At 51.3% G+C, this 21,735-nt stretch overlaps 1 protein-coding gene across 14 annotated transcripts in view; it reads right to left on the bottom strand.

Annotated features, from left to right (window-relative positions):
- Positions 1-21,735, bottom strand: part of AKAP8L (A-kinase anchoring protein 8 like) — a 34,533-nt gene that overhangs the window by 6,181 nt on the left and 6,617 nt on the right. The window contains exons 3-15 of one of the 14 annotated variants that reach the window (XR_016222859.1): positions 15,438-15,470; positions 14,967-15,207; positions 12,921-13,374; positions 12,736-12,832; positions 12,590-12,660; positions 11,972-12,035; positions 11,743-11,790; positions 11,529-11,588; positions 11,019-11,127; positions 10,372-10,445; positions 9,506-9,647; positions 9,301-9,406; positions 8,641-8,764 (exon numbers count right to left, since the gene is read on the bottom strand). Coding sequence is in view for 6 of the 14 variants with exons in the window: in XM_002722798.6 (XP_002722844.2) it covers positions 8,634-8,764; positions 9,301-9,406; positions 9,506-9,647; positions 11,019-11,127; positions 11,972-12,035; positions 12,590-12,660; positions 12,736-12,832; positions 12,921-13,374; positions 14,967-15,207; positions 15,438-15,470 (1,448 nt within the window). In the remaining 8 variants the exon portion in view is untranslated. Of the gene's footprint in view, positions 1-8,633; positions 8,765-9,300; positions 9,407-9,505; positions 9,648-10,371; positions 10,515-11,018; positions 11,128-11,528; positions 11,589-11,742; positions 11,791-11,971; positions 12,036-12,589; positions 12,661-12,735; positions 12,833-12,920; positions 13,375-14,605; positions 14,756-14,966; positions 15,208-15,437; positions 15,471-21,735 lie in introns of those variants that run through there. The other 13 variants (XR_016222858.1, XR_016222857.1, XR_016222861.1 and 10 more) reach the window with 13 other exon arrangements.

Raw genomic sequence — 21,735 nt, forward strand, 5'->3', positions numbered from 1 at the left:
TGAACCAGCAGATGGAAGAGCTCCCTCTGTACCTCTCTTTCAAATAAACTCTTTCAAATAAATAAAAATAAAAAAAAATAATAAATAGTGGTGATAGTGACAGTTCAAAGGAGGCTTCGGGGTGGGGAGCAAAGCCATACTGGACAAAAGAAATGACTACAGATGGTAACTCGGGTCCGTTAGAACAAAGAGAACCAGCAGCAGGCAGCAGAAGGCTAAGGCAAGTGGAACATAAGCTTGACCGATTTAAACGCTTTCCCTCCCTCCCCCAGGTCTTCAGAAGACCTAGTTTTGCAAAGTAATAATGTTAATAATGTATATATATGCGACCTATGTATGGCAACAATAACACAGACAAATTGATGTGCATACTTAATGTAGGAAGGAGGTACTCTCATTGGAATTGCCATTCTGTCTGAGGCAGACTTGAAGAAGTTCCTGGATACATAAAAGGTAAGGTCTACAGAAACCATGGAGGAAGTAACACCAAAAAAATGCAGTGAAAGCGAATCAACAAAAAGCAGCAGTTAAGATGCCGCTCCGCTCGGGATGTCTGCCACCATGGGCAAGTGCCTGGCAGTTTTGCTTCACTGCTGCAGACATTTGGGGAGCAAACTGGCAGATGGGAGCTCCTCTCCCTGTCTCTCTAAATAAATGAAAGTTAAAAAAAAAAAAAAACACAAAACACAAACAAGCCACAAGGTCAAATGAAATGCTGTCCGTTGAGGACACACTTTGGATTCCAAGACACTAATAAATGGGAGTAAAAAGATCGAAAACAGGCAGACACCAACCCTGAGGGAGCTGAACTGGGCATGGGTATTTGGTGCAGAGGGTAAGCTCTGCTTGGGACTCCTAAATCCCTTATCAAGTGTTTGGGACAGGTGTTGTGGCATACAGGATGAGGCCATCACTTGGAACATCTTAGATCACAGTGATGATTTGAGGCCCTGTTACTCCAATTGTTTTTACTTTTTTAAGATTTATTTATGTACTTCAAAGGCAGAATTACAGAGAAAGAGAGAGAGGTCTTCCATCCACTGGTTCACTCCCCAGATGGCTGCAACAGCCAAAGCTGGGTCAAATCAGAAGCCTGGAACCAGGAGCTTCATCCAGGTCTCCCACAGGGGTGCAGGGGTCCAAGCACTATCCCAGGTGCATTCACAGGGAGCTGGATGGGAGGTGGAGGACCCAAACTGGCAGCCACATGGGATGCTTGTAGTGCAGCAGCTTTACTTACTGTGCTGCAGCGCCAGTCTGTTAACTCTGTTACTCCACTTCTGATCCAGTTTCCTGCTAATGCATCCAGGGAGACAGCACATGCTGACTCAAATGCTTGGGCCCCTGCCAACCATGTGGGAGATGCTGATGGAATTCTAGGCTCCAGGCTTCAGGCTGGCCCAACCCTGGCTGTTGTAGGGATTTGGGGAGTGAACTGCGGAATGGCGGATCTTTTTTCTCTGTCACTCTGCCTTTTAGGCAAGTGAAAATAAACACAAAACATTTTAAAAGTGCCTGGGTTTGAGTCCCAGGTCCAACTTCCTGTAAATGTAAATGTGCACCAAGGGCAGTAGCAAGATGGCTCAAGTACATGGGCTCCTGCCATTCAGCTGGGAGACCTGGATTAAGCTCTTTTTTTTTTTTTTTTTTTGAAGATTTATTTTATTTATTTGAAAGGCATAGTTATAGAGAGAGGTAGAGACAGAGAGAGGCCTTCCATCCGCTGGTTCACTCCCCAGATGGCTGCAACGGCCAGAGCTGAGCCAATCCGAAGCCAGGAGCCAGGAGCTTCTTCCGGGTCTCCCATGTGGGTGCAAGGGCCCAAGCACTTGGGCCATCTTCCACTGCTTTCCTAGGTGCATTAGCAGAGAGCTGGATCAGAAGAGGAGCAATCAGGACTTGAACCAGCACCTTATGGGATGCCTGTGCTGCAGGCCAGGGCTTTAACCCACTGCATTGTGTTCCAGTTCCTGGTTTCGGCCTGACTAGGACTTGGCTATTATGGGCATTTGAGGAGTGAACCAGAAAATGGAAGATCTCTGTTTTTCAAATAAATAAAAAAGTTTTAAATTTGTATTGGAAAAAGGGTACAGTAGATAAAGCTGCCATCTGCAGTGCCAACATCCTATATGGGTGTTGGCTGGAGTCCCAGCTGCTCCACTTTCAATCCAGCTTCCTGCTAATTCACCAGGGAAGTCAGCAGAAGATGGCTCAAGTGCTTATGCCCCTGCACCTACGTGGGAGACCCACAGGAAGCTCCTGGCTCCTGGCTGCAGTCTGGCCCAGCCCTGGCCATTGCAGCCAACTAGGGACTGAACCAGTGGATGAAAGACATTCTCTCTAACTCTCTCTCCCTGTAACTCTGCCTTTCAAATAAATAAATAAATCTTTAGGAAAAAAAAGTAAAGGAGGAAAGCTGAATTGGATATTCTAGTATCAAACAAAAAAGACTAACAAAAAAAATGGCAGTAAGAAAGAGACATGGGGCTGACACTGTGGTGCAGTGGGTAACGCTGCCGCCTGCAGTGCCAGCATTCCATGTGGGCACCAGTTCAAGTCCTGCATGCTTCTCTTCTAATCCAGCTCTCTGCTATGGCCTGGGAAAGCAGTAGAAGATGGCCCAAGTCCTTGGCCTCTGCACCTATATGGGAGACCTGGAAGAAGTTCCTGGCTCCTGGCTTCGCATCGGTGCAGCTCTGGCCATTGTGGCCATTTGGGGAGTGAACTAGCAGGTGGAAGACCTCCCCCCACAACTCCACCTCTCAAATAAATAAATAAATAAATAATCTTTAAAAATAAGAGATTTAAAAATGATAAAAGGGTCAATCTAGCAGGAGGATCTAGCAATTCTAAGTATATACCCACCTAACAACAGAACATCAAAATACATAAAAAGGAACACTGACTGAAACAGAGAGAGAATTCAACAATCCCATGTTAAGTAACAGAAGGAACAATTTTAGCAGAAGACCAACAAGGAGACAAAGGCTCGAACAGCAGCGCAAGCCACTGGGCACGAGATCTACACCCTGCCAACAGCAGAATACACATTCTTCTCAATTGCACAAGAATGTTTTCTAGGATGGACCATATGCCAGGCCATAAAATACACCTCAGGAAAAAGGAACCAGAATAATTTGTTTTCCAATCACATGGAATAAAATTACAAATTAGGAGGCAGGAGCTGTGGCACAGCGGGTTAAGCTGCTGCCTGCAGCGCCAGCATCCCACATGGACGCCACTTCCAATCCAGCCCCCTGTCAATGTGTCTGGGAAACCACTGGAAGATGGCCTGGGTGCTTGAGCCCCTGCTATACATGTGGAAGATCTGGATGGAGTTCCAGGCTCTTGGCTTAGGCCTGGCCCAGCTCTGGCTGTGGTAGTCATTTGCAGAGTGAACCAGCACATGGATCTCTCTTCCTCTCTAACACTGCTTTCAAATAAATAAATCTTCTTTAAAAAAAAAAAAAAAAAAAAAAAAAGGAAATAAAGAAATGAGAAAAATGGAAAGGAGAACAGCAAACTAAACCTCAAAGCAAGGAGAAGGAAAAAATAAGGATCAGAACAGAAATTAATGAAATAGAGAATAGAAAAAGAAAAAAAGTCAACGAAACCAAAAGTCTGTACTCTTAAAAGTCAAAGTATCGACAAGCTCTGAGCAAGAATGACGCCAACAGGCGGCTGGCATTGTGACACAGCTAGCCAAGCTGCCACCTGTGATGCCAACATCTCCTACGGGTGCAGATTTGAGTGCTGGCTGTTGCATTTCCAATCCAGCTCTCTGCTAATGTGCATGGGAACGCAGTGCCAGATAGCCCAAGTGCTTGGGGCCCTGCACCTACGCGGCAGACCTGGAAGCAGCTTTGGCTCAGCCCAGCCCTGGCCACTATAGTCATTTGGGGAGTAAACCAGTGGACAGAAGATCTCTCTCTCTCTCTCTCTGCCTCTCCTTATCTCTCTCTCTATAACTGCTTTTCAAATAAATAAATCTTTATAAAGAAAAAAGACCAAGAAAAAAAGACTCAAATGAGATAAGAAAGAGGGGATACCACTACCAACCTTGTGGAAATAAGAGAGGTTATAAAGAAACATTGTAAACAAGCGCATGCCCAAAGAGTAGAAAGCTTATACAAACTATGGAAACTGACTCACACAGAAATATACACCCTGAACATACCTGGAAGGAGTACTGGCTGAAGCAGAAATAACAAAGCTACCTACAAAGAAAAACCCAGGCCCCAGGCAGCTTCACAGGAGATTCTAAAGCCTTGATAAAACCAGAAGAGGAGGAAAACTTCCAAACTCATTCTATGAGGCCAGTATTAACCCGATACCGAAACCACACGCAAGAAAAAAAAAAAAAAAAGAAAGAAAAAAGAAAAAGAGCTTGCACTAATGTGATATATAGAGGGAATTCTGAGCTTGTAGGATACATCCTACTTAATGACATACCAGAAGGATAAAACAAAAACACTATGAACATCTCGACAGATGCAGAAAAAGCATTTGGCAAAATCCACCACCCTTTTACAACAGACTCTACGAGAAAGCAACAGAAGAGAACTTCAACTCAATCAAAGACAGCTAAGAAAAAGTTAACATCACTCTTAACAGTAAAAGATCAGAAACGAGGTGAGGACATTCATTCTCACTTCCATTCAACATTGTACTGGAGGTTCTGGACAGGGCAATCAAGTAAGAAATACACAGAACATCTTAAGAAATTCACTAAAAATCTATAAAAATATAAGCAGAAATAGTTTAAATACTACTAAAATGACTTATTAAAAACTATTAGTTTAGTAAGGTAGTAAGACACAAAAGTCACTAGTATTTCTACAAAAATGCAAATAATAATCCAAAAATGTTATTAAGAAAACAATTCCAGGGCCATCACTGCAGCATAGTGGGTTAAGCCTCCGCCTGCAGTGCTGGCATCCCTATGGGCAGTGGTTGTGTCCTGGCTACTCCTCTTCTGATCCAGCTCTCTGCTAATGCCCCTGGGAAAGCAGCAGAAGACAGTCCAAGTGTTTGGGCCCCTGCACCCACATAAGAGACCCAGAGGAAGCTCCTGGCTTCTGTCTGGCCCAGCCCTTTGCGGCCATTTGGGAAGTAAACAAGTGGACTGAAGACTTTTCTCTCTGCCTCTTCCTCTATCTCTGTAATTCTTTCAAATAAATAAACAAATCTTAGAAAAAAATTCCACTTATTTTTATTCTTTAAACAAACATACATCTTTTTTTTTTTTTTTTGACAGGCAGAGTGGATAGTGAGAGATAGAGAGAGACAGAGAGAAAGGTCTTCCTTTGCCGTTGGTTCACCCTCCAATGGCCGCCGCGGCTGGCACACCGCGCTGATCTGATGGCAGGAGCCAGGTAATTATCCTGGTCTCCCATGGGGTGCAGGGCCCAAGCACTTGGGCCATCCTCCACTGCACTCCCGGGCCACAGCAGAGAGCTGGACTGGAAGAGGGGCAACCGGGACAGAATCTGGCACCCCAACCGGGACTAGAACCCAGTGTGCCGGCACCGCAAGGCGGAGGATTAGCCTAGTGAGCCGCGGCACCGGCCCATATATCTTGAAATTTAAAAAGAAGTGCAAAACTTAATACTCTGCAAACTACAAAATGCTGCCAAAAGAAATTAAAAACCTTGGGGCCGGTGCTGTGGCGCAGTAGGTTAATCTTCCGCCTGTGGCACCAGCATCCCATATGGGCGCCATTTCTAGTCCCGGCTACTCCTCTTCTGATCCAGCTCTCTGCTATGGCCTGGGAAGGCAGTGGAAGAATGCTCAAGTCCTTGGGCCCTTGCATCCACATGGGAGACTCGGAAGAAGCTCCTGGCTCCAGGCTTTGGATCGGTGCAGCTCCAGCCATTGTGGCCATCTGGGGAGTGACCCAGCGGATGGAAGACCTCTCTGACTCTACCTCTCTCTGAAATAGATCCTGTATTAGTGGTGTAGAAGGCTCAATATTGTCAGCAGGGCAATATTTCTAAAACTGATGTAGAAACTGAATGTAAATCTACCAGAATACCACCTGGCTTCTTTGGAAAAACTAACAAGTTGATCCAAAACTCACATGGAAACTCAAGGGATGACCAAAACAACCTTGAAAAGGAACAATGGGCACTCACACCAATATCCAATACAGACGCAGGCTCAAATTCAGGCTGCCCCACTTCCTATCCAGCTCCCTGCTAGTGTGCCTGGGAAGGCAGCAAAGGATGGCCTAAGTTCTTGGGCTCCTGCACCCATGCGGCAGACCTGGAGGAAGCTCCTGGCTCCGGTCTGGCCCAGTCCCCTTTACTGTGGCCATTTCAGAAGTAAACCAGTGGATGGAAGAGCGCTCACTTGCTCTCTCTCTCTCTCTGCAACTCTGCCTTTCAAAAAATAAAATAAATCTTGGGAAAAAAAATTAGGTCTCAGTTTCTGATTTCAAATCTTATTACAAAGATACAGCACCTACTGGTATAAAGATAGCTCAGAATAAAATCAGGTAGCTCTAGTCAACTCTTTTTCTCTCTTTTAAATATTTATTTGAAAGGTAGAGTGACAGATGATACAAAAAGAGATCTTCCATCTGCTGATTCAGCTCAAACGTCTCAACCACCAGGGCTAGCCCAGACTGAAGCCAGGAGCCAGGAGCAAGGAGCTCCGTCCAGGTCTCCAATGTGGGTGGTAGGAACTCAAGTCCTCATCCACTGCCTCCCAGGCCCATTAGCAGGAAGCTGGATCGGAAATAGACTACTTGGGACTTGAACCAGCCATTCTAATATGGGATGTGGGTGTCCCTAGTGGTGGCAGCTTAACCTGCTGCACCACTTGCCTCTCTCTTTCAGCAACCATTCAAGATCATTCAATAGGAAAAGAATCACCTCTCATTTCTCTTTCAAATGATGCTGGGACAACTGGTTATCCACATGCAAAGTAGAGAAGCTGGATCTTTACCTTGTGTCCTTTGAAAAAAAATTAATGACCTAACTGTAAAACTTAACCACACACAATTCTCAGAAGAGAACATAAAGGGAAACCGTCATCACCTAGAATTTATCAGTGGATTTTTAGATGACACTGAAAATTACTTTTTAATTAAAAGGGGGGGGCAGTATTTGGCACAGTGGTTGTCACTGCTTGGGATACCCACATCCCAGATGGAGTGCTTGGTTCAAGTCTTGGCTAATCTCCTTTCAATCAAGCTCCCTGCTAACATGTGTCCTGACAGCCAACAGGTACAAGTATATGGGTCTCTGTGCACACGTGGAAGACCTGGATGAGGTCCAAGCTCCTGGCTATGGCCTGGTTTAATTCTGGCTATTGAAGGTTTCTGAGGAGTGAATCAATGGATGGACGATCTCTCTAATTGTGGTAATGGTTGCAAAACTCTTAATATACTCAACACTGTTGAACTGTCATCTTAAATGGGTAAACAGTATGTGAATTGTATCTCAGAAAAGCTCTCCCAAAAATAATAATTAGAAGTTTTCTATTCATTTCTACTGTATGGAATTTAAAACAAAATACAGAATTAAATACATTCAAGTTATCTGTATAAAGCAACTCCTTGTGGCAACTTCTAAGGAGCTTTCCTCACCCTTCTAGATCTCTCCATGGTTACTAGTTGCTGTTTTTGTTTTACTTCATTGACGGTCAATCTTGCATTTCTATTTTGCTAGCGATTACTCATTTCTCCTAGATTTTCCAAAGTTTTACTAATGTCATTGTGCTCTATCCCCACAGATTCCTCTTCCCTTCTGTCTCTCAGCTCACAGCCCAGGAACCTGCTTGGCAATACCCCCTTGGCCTTGCTGCTGCTAAGGCCAGTGGACTTGTATTGCCTGGCTACTTGGTGGCATTTCCTAGTCCTCACTCTGTGCCCAAGCCCAACCTCTAACCCTGGCTCCCTGAGAATCACGACACTGAGAAAGACCAGAGATGAAGTGCTGAGCACAGAAAAAGGCTACAGGCCCCTGGGGTGCTATCATTGCTCCTAAATCCCACTGGCCTCTTCTAAAATGACGACAGCCAAACCTGTCTTTGGCCAGAACTGGTCCTGGGCCTCTCAGACCTCTCTCTACTGCACAGCCCCCTTCAGCTTGTTCCACCAAGGAGCATCAACTCTGGCGTCCAGTCCACGCCGTGCATTACAGAGATGCCAGGAAACTGGACAAAACAGGTTCATTTTCTCCCCCAAAATGTCCTTCTTGACCAATCACTCCTTCCCCACACCCACAATCTGAACAGCACCAGTGTCCACTGGGTGGCCTGAGGATAAACGCGAGTCATCCCTGGCTCCTGTCCCCTCCTCCCACAGCACAGGCATTCCTGACACCGTGGTCCCCAACCCCTCCACGGAGATGCTGAGGGCTCTAGCTCAACACCCATCAGCCTGCACCTGGAAACCTTGCTGCATAGGGAAGCACGCCCTCAGGACACACGCCCCCGTTTCAGCAACCCCTGTACCATGCACTCCGCCATCTGCCGCCTGTCGCTGCCCCCACACAGTGCACCTCGAGTGCGGTCTCCCAGGAAGGATTCTCACCTCTATCTCCCTCCTACCTGGCCCTGCTTCCCTGCCAGTCCCTGCAGAGGCCTCCGGCCAGCCCCAGGTGGAGGGAGGCCCTGTGGCCACTCACCCTACGGTTTCGGTTGTGTTCCATGGTCTTCAGGTGCTTCTGGATGATGCCAAACTGCATGGGGATGAAGAGGTCACAGGCTGCGCAGTGAGCTGCCTCCACCTTCTTCACGAAGTGCTCCATGGCAATTTCTGCAGGAGGAGAAGCAGGGACTCAGCACTGGTGACTAAGCCAGACCCAGATGCTTCAGAAAAAAAAAAACCAGACCAAGACCAACGATGGGCATCTGGCCAACGGGTAGGACGCCACCTGGGATCCCCGCACCCCCTATCAGAGTTCCTAGTTCTGCTCCCACTTCCAGCTTCCTGTTGACGGAGACCCTTGGAAACAGCAGGTGATGGCTCCAGTAGCCAGGTTCCTGCCATCCACATGCAAGACATGGACTGAGTTTCTGGCTCCTGGTTTCAGCTTAGCCCTGCCCCTGCTATGGTGGGCACCTGCAGTGAACCAGTGACAGCTTGCTTTCTCTCTCTCCAACTCTGCCTCTCAAAAAAAATGAACGAAGACAAAAGCAAAAACAAAAACACAAACCCTCACAAATGAACAGCTCCTCGCCTCGCCTCACCACTTCCAATGGGCCTGCCACTATTCTCATAGACTCTCCCTGAGAAGCAAACAGTAGGCTCTTGAGCCCTGCCTGGTGGGGGTGGGGCTGGGGCCTCCTCACCTTGGGTCAGGTCCTGGTCTCTGTAAATCTGCTGGATCAAACCATCAAGGTCCTCCACCGTTTTGCGGAGCTCCTCTGTCTTCTTGGTTTTGTTGGTGACATATTCCTGCCAGAGACACCGATGTTCGTGGTGGTGGTGGTGGCAATTGTGCCCCTGAGGGGCCCGAGAAGCTCTGAATAGCTATTATGCTGTCCCAAGGCTTACCTGCAGGAAGTCGGCTGTCTGCTTAGGGAGCTTGGTGCCAACGTACTTAAAGTGCTCCTTGTGAAACTTGCTGTCAAGGTGGCTGGCCATCTCGTCCTCGTAGAAGGTGCGGTATTTGCAGAGAGAACACACAAACTGGATCCTGCCACAGGAGGGAAACAAGGGGCTGAGGCTGCACGGGTCCGAGGTCACAGTGTGGCCGCCTCACCCAACCCAGCTGCAAGCCCTGGAACAGGCCTTGCTCACGGGCCTCTGAGGTGCGGGCCCAGCGGAGGGCCAGGCTGGGACCAGTGGGGCTGGGAGGAGAAAGGGACAGAGTCTGCAGGCTGCAGTTACTGCAACGTAGGGGCCAGGGAGGAGCTCTTCCTTCCCACAGGCAGTAGGCGGACGCCTGAGGCAGCAGCTGCGGCAACAGGCAAGGAGTCGCTGGAAGGTTGCCGGAGGGCCTCTCTACCAAGGCTGGCCAGGAGCTTGTGTGCATGGCCCAGCTGGGGACTGGAAGGAAGGATGCCCTGGCGTGAGCCAGGTGGCCCTGAGGCGCAGAGTGGAGCACGCAGTCCCGAGGCCGCGCCCGAAAAGGTGCTGCATCTTCCTTCTGGGGTCTGAGGGGCTCAAAGGCCCAGACCATCCTCTGCTCAGAACGTTTGGGGATGGTGTCGGGAGGGACGGGAGGTGAGCAGGCCTGGGCACCTGCTGCCTCATCTTCCTCTTCTGAGAAGAGACCAGTCTGAGCTGGAAGGAGGGCGCCCTGGAGCCACCCGGGCGAGGTGCTCTGTCTGGGCCTGGTGTCCACAGCAGAAGCCCGGGGTCTGGGGCCTGGGCTGGAGGAGGCCAGCCGCCGCCGAGACCTCGGGGCGGGTCCCTACCTCTGCCGCACGTCCTTATCTGGGCCACGGGGTCAGCTTTGTCTGGAGAGCCCAGGGGCCGGGCGCCGGCGAGGCTGAGGAAGGTCCAGCAAGAGCAAGAGTCTGAGGCGGAGGAGGAGGAGGCAAGCGCCAGTGCGGGAGCCCTGAAGGCAGACAGACCCGACCCCGGCGCGTGAAGGGCTCAGCCGCACACAGGCCCGGCCGGACGGGGCCGGCGGGCAGGGCACAGGGCAGGCCCAAGGCTGCCACAGCCCACAGGGGCCATCTCTCCTGGGCGCGGCGGCGGCCTCAGCAGCTAGTTGGGGCGACACAGGCGCCTTGGACCTTGAGTCTCTGATGAGCTGGCCCCCTCCCTCAGGGGCATCGGCCCCCAGTAACCTAGTGCCGGAGCTTCTGGGCAACGGTGCCGAGCAGGGTCGGATCTCAGGCCACAGTCGCCAGCGGTCGCCAGGCGGCCGCGGAGGGACAGGGGGACGAGCCAGGCCTTGGGAGCTGGGCCTGACACGAAGCAGGGTCCATGCACGGCTGAGCAGGTGGTGGCTCCCAAGGGAGGCCAGAGGGCGGCGAGATGGCAGAGCTATGGCCCTGCTCTCCTGGAGGCAGCCCCAGAGTGAGGCAGAGCAGAGGGTGGAGGGGAAGCCGGTTACCTTTCCACCATACGGTCTCGCTGCCGCTTTTTCTGCTTGTCTTGGCTCTTCTTGCCCGCCTGCAGCTTACGCTTGGCCTGGCCGTTCTCATCCTGGGTGGTCAGGGCCCCTGTGGGAACAGAATGGCACAGTCACCAGCTCAGCTTTGCCAAGACAGGGCAGGTGCTGTGGCCTCTGGCTGAGTCACCCGCTGTCCACTCCAGGGGGTCCTTCTGAGAGCAGCTGCTGTCCACGCAAGGCCTCTGACCACAGGCAAGGCTGGGGACCCTGAGCAGGGCAGGGAGTGGGTCTGGCCTAGGACCGAGGAGAGGGGCACACGCGCTGACCCCTCCACTCTCCAGGACACCCCCACTCTCTGCAGAGTGGGCCACGGGGAGGCTGGAAGGCAAAGAGGGGCTGTCCCGGGGACACTGGCGGCGGGGTGCAGGGACGCCGCTCACATGGCCCTGCCCACCCCCCCACCGGGCACCGCGGCAACAGTGGGCTGAGGCTGGATTTACTGTTAGGTACCTGCTGGCGCTCATCACTCAGGTGGGGGGACACGGACTCCCAACAGGGGCTGGAGAGGCGCTAAGGGAGAGGACACGCAAACCAGAGCCATAAAAACCACACCAAGGGTCCCAGCTCAGACACCAGCCACGGGGGACTTGGAGTGGCACACTGCTGAGGGATGGAGGGCAGGGGGTAGGCCTGGGGCTCCCCACGCTTTGCTTACTGTCCCCACCTGAAGGCAAATCCAGTGTGCCAGGCAGGGGCCACCTCCATCCACAGCCTGGGAAGAACAGTGCAGAGGGGGCAGGGGAGGAAGTGCCCCTGCCAGCACATGCCCAGCCCTGCCAGGGAGTCCCTAGCAGGCCGCGTCTCTGCCACAACCCTGCCCTTGGCAGGACAACCCCGCCCCCCGATTGTGAGCCGCTGGAAGAGCCGGCGCAGCAACAGGCCACGAGACTCACCTTTCTCCAAATCTTCTTTGCCTTCTTCTCTCCCATCTTCTTTTCCCTCCTCATCCTCTCCTTCCTAACACACAATTTCAAAATCCAACTTTAAAACGGTGTAATCATTTTTTTAAAGGCTTATTTATTTATTGGAAAGGCAGAGAGAGAGACAGAGACAGAGAAAGAGAAAGAGGTATCTTCCATCTGCTAGTTCACTCCCCAACTAGCCACAGTGGCCAGGGGTGGGCCAAGCTAAAGCCAGGAGCCTGGAACTCCATCTGGGTCTCCCACTTGGCTGGCAGGGGCCCAAGTACGTGAATTTGCAGGGAGCTGGAATAGCTGGGCCTACAAAGGGTGCCCAAATGGGATGCTGGCATTGTAGGAGGTTTAACCTGCTGCACCACCATGCTGGCCCCTGACCTAATCATTTAAAATGGCTCTAAATAACAAGGCCCACGTAGCTACAGGCCAGGAGCTCAATGTCCCAACCTGAGCCCCACCATAAAACCAGTATCTCTGGTTAGGCGGCCAACACATTCCACTGGACAGCACTGCCTTCGGTCGCCACACACATACAGCTTGATCTTCACGGGCCCCGCCTGCAAAGACAACGGGGTGGGGCCAGGGGCCACTTACTGCTCTGGAGCCCTTTTCCACAGCCTCAGGGCCTTCGGTGCCCTCCGCAGCCTCTCCCTCTGTGCCGTCATCTGTAAGGGGAGAGGAGAGGAACTTGGCCCAGGAGCCCCACGGGAGTAGGGGACAGGCCCAGGGCTGCCACTCACCATTGTCTGAATCACTGTTGTCAGAGCCATCCGTCCGGGGGGTCTTGCCATCTGGCTCATCGGGACTGCCACCTTGCTTTCTCTTCTTCTTTTTGGTCTGGGGCAAAAATGGAGGGAGGGGTCAGGTAATCGGGAGGGGGGTCCTATATCCCATCTGGAGGCCAGGGGCAAGGTTGCTCACTCACCCGGAAGTCAGCTGTTGTCCAGGTCTTCCAGGTCCGCCTCATCTGCTTCATGCCATTGCCAAACCCGAAGCCAAAGCGGGAGCCAGCAGGGAAGGCGCCCCCGCCGCGCATGCCCTGGAACATGCCGTACTCAGGGATGATGTTCTGGGAGAAGAGGGAGGGCAGCCGGGAGGCACCAGGCATGCACTGGCCCCGGGCCCCCATGGGGTCTTCCCACATGCGCCCATAGCCTGAGGCCACTGGCCGGCCGCTCCGAGCATCCCGGGCCCAGCCCTGAGCCCTTGGACCAAAGGTGTCGCTGCCACGCATGCGGAACTGGTCACGGTAGGCATCATACTGGCCCTCATAGGCCATTTCCATCTCGGGGTCAAGCTCTCCATAGTCGTAGCCTGACCGGTACAGGTCACGCTCGCTCAGGACGGCCCGCGAGTCACAGGCCTCATAGGAGTCGTATCTGCAGAGACAGTGGCAAGTGTCAGGCAAAGAGCCCCTACAATCTGACACCAGCAGCCGGCCCAAGTTGAGTCAACTGCCCCTGTCATCCCCATGACCTCCCAGTCCTGGGACAGGAAGCCCCGCTCCAGCACCCACTCCACATTGTCAGGGTGGCTCAATGTGCAGAAAGGCTAGGGAAAAAGTTCTGGCCTCTGTGCAACAGTGTTCTAGAAGCAGGAGGGGATTCTCAGCTGATGTCTTCAGAGGGGCCCCACTGCCCCAAGTTCAAATGTGGCTACACAGCAGCATGAGGACGCTAGGAAGGACTGACTACTGGTGCAGAATGTTCTAGTCTCAGTGCACTGTGGCAGCCGAGACCCCAAGCTGAGGCTCGGTGGGCAGAGCTCAGCAGCCCGGCATCTGCATTAGCTGGGTACAGTGAGTGTTCAGCCAGTGTGGTGGATAATGTCCACAAGAAACATGGTGCTGGTCTCCTGCCTCGCTGGGGAAACCCGCACACCCTCAGCCCTTCACCACCCAAGAGAAGTGAGACAAAATGGGGACTGCTGTCCAGGACACACCAGGGACAACCAAGAGTCCCAGCACATTAACCACAGAACCCAGGGTTAGCCAGATCTTCTGTCTAGGAGACAGACAGCAGAGCTGTGGCCTGTGGCCAGAGCCCAGAGCCCAGGGCCTGGATTCCACAGGCCTCCGAGGCGCAGGGGCCCTCCCTGCATTTTCCTCCCCAAACCCGGGTCTCAGGAAGGCACCAGCAGATGGAGGAGCAGCATCCACACTGCCAGTCCTATTACCCTTGCTCCCTTCCAGCTAGGGCAACAAGGTCCATAGCAGGGACTTGAGCCTAAGCCAGCAAGTCCTCTCCCTTGCCCTGCAGCAGCTCTGGGCCTCTCCTGGCCCCACCGGCACCTGGCCAAGCACCTCTGCTCTCTCCCCCACCTCTGTCAGCTAGAGCCATCCAGCAGCTCTCTTCGGTCCAATGCCAGAAATGTGTGTACCCTCCTCACCAGAGGCAACACCAGCCCAGTCAATGGCAGAGGTCCCAGGCCACCACTCACTGGGTGCCTTCAAGCAGGAGTGGGACCTGCCTGTGCTTCCAATCCCCACATGCAAGCAAAGAACACAACAATTCTTCACGTGAGTGGGGGAGGAGTGCTTCCAACAGACACCCGTCTGCAAGGTGCCACAAAGTGACCAGGAGTTACCCACATCTGCCCCACCCTTCTCACCAAGCCCCATCTGTCCTGCCCTGGAGATGCCAAATGGCTGTCCCAGGAGGGAGGGTCGCTGAACACTCTGCTTCTGGGGAGCCATGCTGAGGGTGCAGTGACGCCGCCCAGTCCAGGCCTGCTCCTGCAAGCTGGGGAGAAGCCAGCCACCTGGCAGTGGGTGTACAGCAGGGGTGGGCAAAGGAGACCCAGGTCAGAGCAGGGCAGTGCAACGGATCCCATCAGCAGCAGAGTCTCCGGGAGCCCCAGCAGTGGCAAGCGAGGACGGAGGTAGCAGAGGTGCATTCAGAGAAGATGCCAGCAGACAGGTGGCAGGAGCTGCCCGTGCAGAGCCTCAGCTGCTAGGCAGGCGCCCACTCACCTTTCTCCACCTGAGCCGTACACGCCTCCTTGCATCATGTCTGTCTCCAAGTGCGGCACCATATCTAAGCGTTGGTTAATTCTGGATAAAACGGAATCGGCACTGGTGCTACCCGAGGCACTAGGGTTTGCATTTGTGTCAGAGCTAGGCATTTCCCAAGAGTTTGAAGTGGCCATACCATACCCATAGTTGGTGCTGTTATCCTGGCCATAGCCATAGCCATAACCATAGTTCTCGTAGCCTGCAGTGAGGGAGACAGAGAGACAGAGATGGCGGGGGCACAGACAGAAGCGGCCGACAGGCAGGAACAGAAACAGGCGCATCTTATCACGGAGACAGCCTTGGGGTCCCAGCCATTCCAATTAGGACCTCTCATGACCAAAAGCCAGGGACCCCAAAGCTCTCCCCACACCAAGCTGGGCAGCAACAGGGAACCATAACAGACTCCAGTATCATGGGAATGACACTTGCCTCGGTTTGTCCCAGAGTTCCAAGTTCCATATCCTACAGGAAAAGAAAAGGGCAATTACATCTAAAACTCAAAATGCAGCAAGAGTTAACCCACAGGCAGAAAGAAGCCGTGAGCCTGAAAACCACCCAGACGACCCAAGCTGCTCACCGCCCTGCTGCCTGGCCTACTGCGGCTCTGAGAATGTTGTTAAGGAGCCTCTGGTCCCAACACTCATTCAACGAAGCTGCCTCCCGCTGGAATTAGGAAAGCTCTTGCTGCCCTGGCTAAACACAAACCACAGGAAGAGGTAAGCTGTTTACAGCACCTCATACAGAGTCTATCCACACTGAAATCATGTCACTTAAGTCACCCAATCAAGTCACATGGAGCCCTGGTCGTGCAAGCACCTGCCTTACAGGAGGGAGGCCCAGAACACACTGGGTTCCAAACTAGAATGTATTCTTGTTTTTTTTTTTTTGTTGTTTTTTTTGTTTTTTTTTTTGACAGGCAGAGTGGACAGTGAGAGAGAGAGAGAGACAGAGAGAAAGGTCTTCCTTTTGCCGTTGGTTCACCCTCCAATGGCCGCCGCTGCAGCCGGCGCACCGCGCTGATCCGATGGCAGGAGCCAGGATCCAGGTGCTTTTCCTGGTCTCCCATGGGGTGCAGGGCCCAAGCACCTGGGCCATCCTCCACTGCACTCCCTGGCCATAGCAGAGAGCTGGCCTGGAAGAGGGGCAACCGGGACAGAATCCGGCGCCCCGACCGGGACTAGAACCCGGTGTGCCGGTGCCGCAAGGTGGAGGATTAGCCTATTGAGCCACAGCGCCGGCCTAGAATGTATTCTTGATCTGATTAAAACACATGATAACAGTTCATTTCTCCAGGATCATGAAGCCATTGAGATCTGACAGTCTCCCAAACACTGGAATCAACCATACATAGATCTCCCCTGGAGGGACTTGAAATAAAAGCTGACCACTATCCCAGTGTCTCTGCTAACATCCCACAGTCACCTCCTATTGCATGACAGCTCTGTCCCTGACAGGACACACCCACCCCAGCGCAGGGGACCAATACGAGTGGGACAGCAGCATGATGAATGCGGAGTCCAGACCACAGGAAAGTGAAAGAAGCTGGAAGAATGAAGCAGGGAGTATGTTGCGCTGGGTGCCTCCACTCCCCAGTGTACAGACAGAAAGGGACGGTGACAGAGGCCAGCCGAGGAACTGCCAACGACCAAGTGTGTGAGCAAAGAGCGATCCTCTCAGGCCAGGGAAACCAACAGGGATTTTGCTTCCATTCATCCACACAACTATCACTTCTGAGCAGAGCTGGTCCCGGGAACTCAGGGTCGAGCACTGCTTGCTGCTGAAGGCAACACTGAGATCCAGACGGCAGCAGGGAGCAGCCACGAGCTGGAAGCCGCATGAAGACAAGTGGCAAAGGTGCCACTCTGACAGGTGAGCTGCTGAGTCACACCGAGGGCAACACAGAGCTAGTCCTAGTAGCTCGGAGGAGCCCGGCAACGTGGCTGTACTGTGGACAGTGGACACTGACCATCATAAAGCAGCCACCGCTGGGGCTCCACCGTGCAGCTAGTATATGGGCACCCCAGGCTGCAGCTGCCAAGGACCTGTCAGGACGCAGAGTACAGCAGCACAAGGAAAGACGGCAGGAGTGGGCACCAACTCTGCGGACCGAACTTTCCGTTTCAAGGACAGGTAGGTGGCCTCCGTGCTATGCCTGGGGCAACCCAGACTTTCTGACAAACGCCACCCTGAAGGCCCTTCAGGAGGAAGCCTGCATCTAGACTGTAGCCTCTGGGGACGCTCCAAGATACACCCCTTCTTCTTCTTCTTCCTAAGATTTATTTATTCCTTGGGAAAGGCAGAGAGACAGAGATCTTCTAGCTGATGCTTTATTCCCAAGGGCCCACAACAGCTAGGGCTGGGCTAGGCTGAAGCCTGGAGGCAGTAACTCACTCTGACTCTCCCACATGGGTGACAGGGTCCCAATATCTTGAGCCATCACCTGCTATCTCCCAAAGTGTGTGTTAGCAGGAAACTGCAATCAGAAGAGGAGCTGGGACTCAAACCCAGACACTCCAATAAAGAATGCAGGTATCCCAAGAGGCATCATTTTTTTAATAAGCTTTAAAAAAAAAGGTTTATTTATTTATTTCAAAGGTTACAGAGGGGCCGGCGTTGTGGCTCAATAGGCTAATCTTCCACCTGCAGCACCGGCACACTGGGTTCTAGTCCCGGCTGGGGCACCGGATTCTGTCCCGGTTGCCCCTCTTCCAGTCCAGCTCTCTCCTGTGGCCCAAGAGTGCAGTGGAGGATGGCCCAAGTCCTTGGGCCCTGCACCCGCATGGGAGACCAGGAGAAGCATCTGGCTCCTGGCTTTGGATCCGCGTGGTACACCGGCCGCAGCGGCCATTGTGGGGGTTAACCAATGGAAAAGGAAGGCCTTTCTCTCTGTCTCTGTCCATTCTGCCTGTCAAAAACAAAGGTTACAGAGGGAGGAGACAGAGCGAGATCTTCCATCCTCTCGTTCACTCCCCAAATGGCCATAACAGCTAGAGTGGGGCCGATCCAAAGCCAGGAGCTTCTTCTGGGTCTCCCACTTGGGTTCAAGGACCCAAGTACTTGAGCTATCTTCCACTGCGTTCCAAGGCACATTAATAGTGGAGCAGCTAGGCCTCAAACCAGTGCCCATAAGGGATGCCAGCACTGCAGACAGCAGCTTAACCTGCTACGCCACAGCACCTGCCCCTTTAATAAGCTTTTTTTTTTAAAGATTTATTTATTTGAAAGTCAGAGTTACACAGAGAAGGAGAGGCAGAGAGAGAGAGAGAGAGAGAGAGAGAGAGAGAGGGGGAGGGAGAGGGAGGAAGGGAGGGAAGGAGGGAGGGAGGGATGGGTCTTCCATCCGCTGGTTCACTCCCCAGTTGGCTGCAACGGCCGGAGCTGCGCAGATCCGAAGCCAGGAGCTTCTTCTGGGTCTCCCACATGGGTTCAGGAGCCCAAGCACTTGGGCCATCTTCTACTGCTTTCCCAGGCCATAGGAGAGAGCTGGATTGGAAGTGTAGTAGCCAGGACTTGAACTGGCACCCATATGGGATGCCAGCACTGCAGGCGGTAGCTCTACCTGCTCCGCCACAACACCGGCCCCTTTAATAAGCTTTTAAAGATATTATTTTTAAAATAGATTTTATTCATTTACTCGGATGAGTTACTGAGAGATAGGGATCTTCTGTCTGCTGGTTCACTCCCCAGATGGCTGCAACAGCCAGAGCTGGCATAGGCTAAAAACCAGGAGCCAGGAGCTTCTTCCGGGACTCTCAGTGGGTGGGAGGGGCCTGAGGACTTAGGCCACCTTCTACTGTTTTTCCCAGCCATTCAGGGAGCTGGACTGGAAGTGAAACAGCTGGGACACAAACTGGAGCCCATGCAGGATACCGGCATTGGAGGCAGTGGTTTCATCTGCTACACCACAACATTGCCCCCCCCCGCCAAAAGGCATCCTAACTGCTACACCAAACACTCACCCCAGGATACCACTTTTTAAAAGAAAAGATGAGGCCAGTGCTATGATGTAGCGGACAAAGCAGCCACCAACAGTGCTAGCATCCCATATGGGCACAGGTTCGAGTCCCGGCTGCTCCATTTCCAATCCAGCTTCTTGCTATGGCCTGGAAAGCAGCAGAAGACGACCCAAGTCCTTGGGCCCCTGCACCCATGTGGGAGACCGTCGGAGGAAGCTCCTGGCTTCAGATCAGTGCAGATCCAGCCATTGTGGCCAACTGGGGAGTGAACCAGCAGATGGAAGACCCCTCTCTCTCTCTCTGCCTCAATCTGACTTTCAAATAAATAAATCTAAAAAAAAAAAAAAAAAAAAAAAATAGAAGAACAAGAAAGGAAATGGCCACAGTAAGTGATATTTACAGACTAAAAATAGAACATTTAAGTGTTACACTTTATGGGGGTGGGCACTCAGTCCAGTGGTTAAGAAGGTGTTGGCATGGTGGGTAAGCACCACACAGCCAGGACCGCCCGGCTCCAGCTACTGAGTCCAGTTTCCTGCCACGGTGTGTCCTGGGAGGTAGCAGTGCTGACTCACAGCTGGGTTCCTGCCACCCCCATGAGAGGCCTACATGGAGTTAGCAACTTGTGTCTTCAGTACTCAGGCTGCTGCAGGCGTTCGGAGAATGAACCAGAAGATGAGTTCCTCCCACCTGCAACGACTTCACTGACAAAAATGCTTTTTAAGATGCCAGTGAAGATGTTCGTATTCCACGTCAGAGTCCCTGCATTTGACACCTGGGATCGGCCCAGGCTGGTTCTGGCCATTGTGAGCATTTAGGTAGTGAACAAGTAGACAGCAATTTTTTCTTTTCTCTCTCATAAAACAATACTAAGAGAAGAATTTATTGTATCTCACGTAGCACAGGAAAATGCTTATAACATAGCAAAAAAGAAAAAAAAAGGATACATAACTACCTACCTGTAAATTATTCTATTACATAAGCCAGGCAAGCTGACGAAGATTAAATATTAAAATGGCAGGGTCTGATCAGTTGGCTGATTTTCAAAATAGTTTAAGTGCTATTATATTGTTCTTGTAATTTAAGCCAGAATATCCCAAAACAAAGTCATCCTCATTCTTGCACAACAACTGCCTACCTAAGAAAACAGCCTTGGGGCTGGCATGGTAGCACAGTGGGTGAAGCTGCCACATGCAACACTGGCATCCCATACAGGCAACAGTTCACGTCCTCTTCCACTCCAGCTCCCTGCTGATGGTCTGGGAAAGGCAGAAGACAGCCCAAGTGTTTGGGTCCCTGTCACCCACATGAGACACGCAGATAAAGCTTCTGGCTTTAGGCTTCACCCAGCCCTGGCCATTGTGGCCACCTAGGGAGCAAACCAGCAGATGGAAGATCTCTTTGTCTTTCCCTCTTCTCTCTGTAACTCTCTTTCAAATAAATAAGATATTCTCAAAAAAATAAATACATGATAAAAACACCCTACTAGAGTAAGTAAACTTGGCAAGATTTATTACAAAGCCAATATACAAATCAAACAGCAATCAAATTTCTATATATTAATAATGAAAAATTGTAAAAGTACCACTTACCATAGCACTAAAAAAAAAATCTGAAATACTAAGTATAAACCTAATAAAATATATGTAGGATCTCTGTGTTGAAACTTTATAAGACATTAAGGAAAGAAATGAAGGACCTGAAGACTCACATGCAATGAAATACTATGTTCATGGACCTGGAAACATGACATTTTTAATATATCAAATCTCCCAAACTAATCTCTATAGTCTACAGATCCATCAGAATCTACAAACGCAAGGCTATCTCCCCTAAATCTCAGCAGAAATTTTTAATAAAAACAAACTGATTCTAGGCTTTATATACAAAAGCAAAGGAATTAAAATATCCAAGACAATTTTGGAAGAACAAACCTCGTACTCACTACCCAATAATGAAGACACTGGGATCCTGGAGAAAGTTTAGATATAGAAGTCAACTGAACAGAAACGGAGGCCGGGACCAAAACTACAACAGTCACCTGTGCGGAGGTGCAAATGTTGTTTGGTACAGGAAGGACAAAAGGTGCCGGGACACTTGTGCCTCCCACAAAGGAGACCCTGGAACTGTCTATCCAGCCCCCTCTGCAGAGAAACTAACTTGAAATGGACCACAGACCAAATATAAAACCTAGTACACATAAACCCTGGAAGAACACCACTGTGACCTTGGGTCAGGCATAGGCTTCTTAGACACCAAACATCACAGTGCACTGCAGAAAGACGGGTCCAATATGACTGCATTAGAATTAAGAGTCTGTGTTCTTTGAACCACACTGACAAGAGAATAAAATGGTGAGTCACTGTGTGGGAGAAAATATTTGCAGACGGCACCTCCAATAAAAGGCTTGTGCCCAGGACATAGAAATGCTGGAAGAAGATTTTTTTTAAAAGATGCTCACTTTGGGACTCCGTTTAATATAAACTACCCATCTCAATAACCCAGACACTCTCCTTACTCATTCCAAAGAGAGCTCCTTCTCAACAGACACCCCTGGGGTCAGAGGTCACTGCGATACCAGCTGCATCCATTCCAGGGTGCCCCAACATGTTAACAAAGCAGTACCTGTGAATACTGCTGGGTGGCTACTTCTGGATTACAGAATTAAGTGTATCTGGCCACACTCCGAAAAATCAGAGATTCCCAGTCAACCCTGTGTGTGAGATCAGTTGGCTTGAGGGGGTCTCGGGGTCTCTCTTCTAAAAGCCTGC

Source organism: Oryctolagus cuniculus, chromosome 16, assembly GCF_051225735.1.
Source record: "Oryctolagus cuniculus isolate XC-2025 breed Fujian yellow rabbit chromosome 16, ASM5122573v1, whole genome shotgun sequence".
NCBI lineage: Eukaryota > Metazoa > Chordata > Mammalia > Lagomorpha > Leporidae > Oryctolagus > Oryctolagus cuniculus.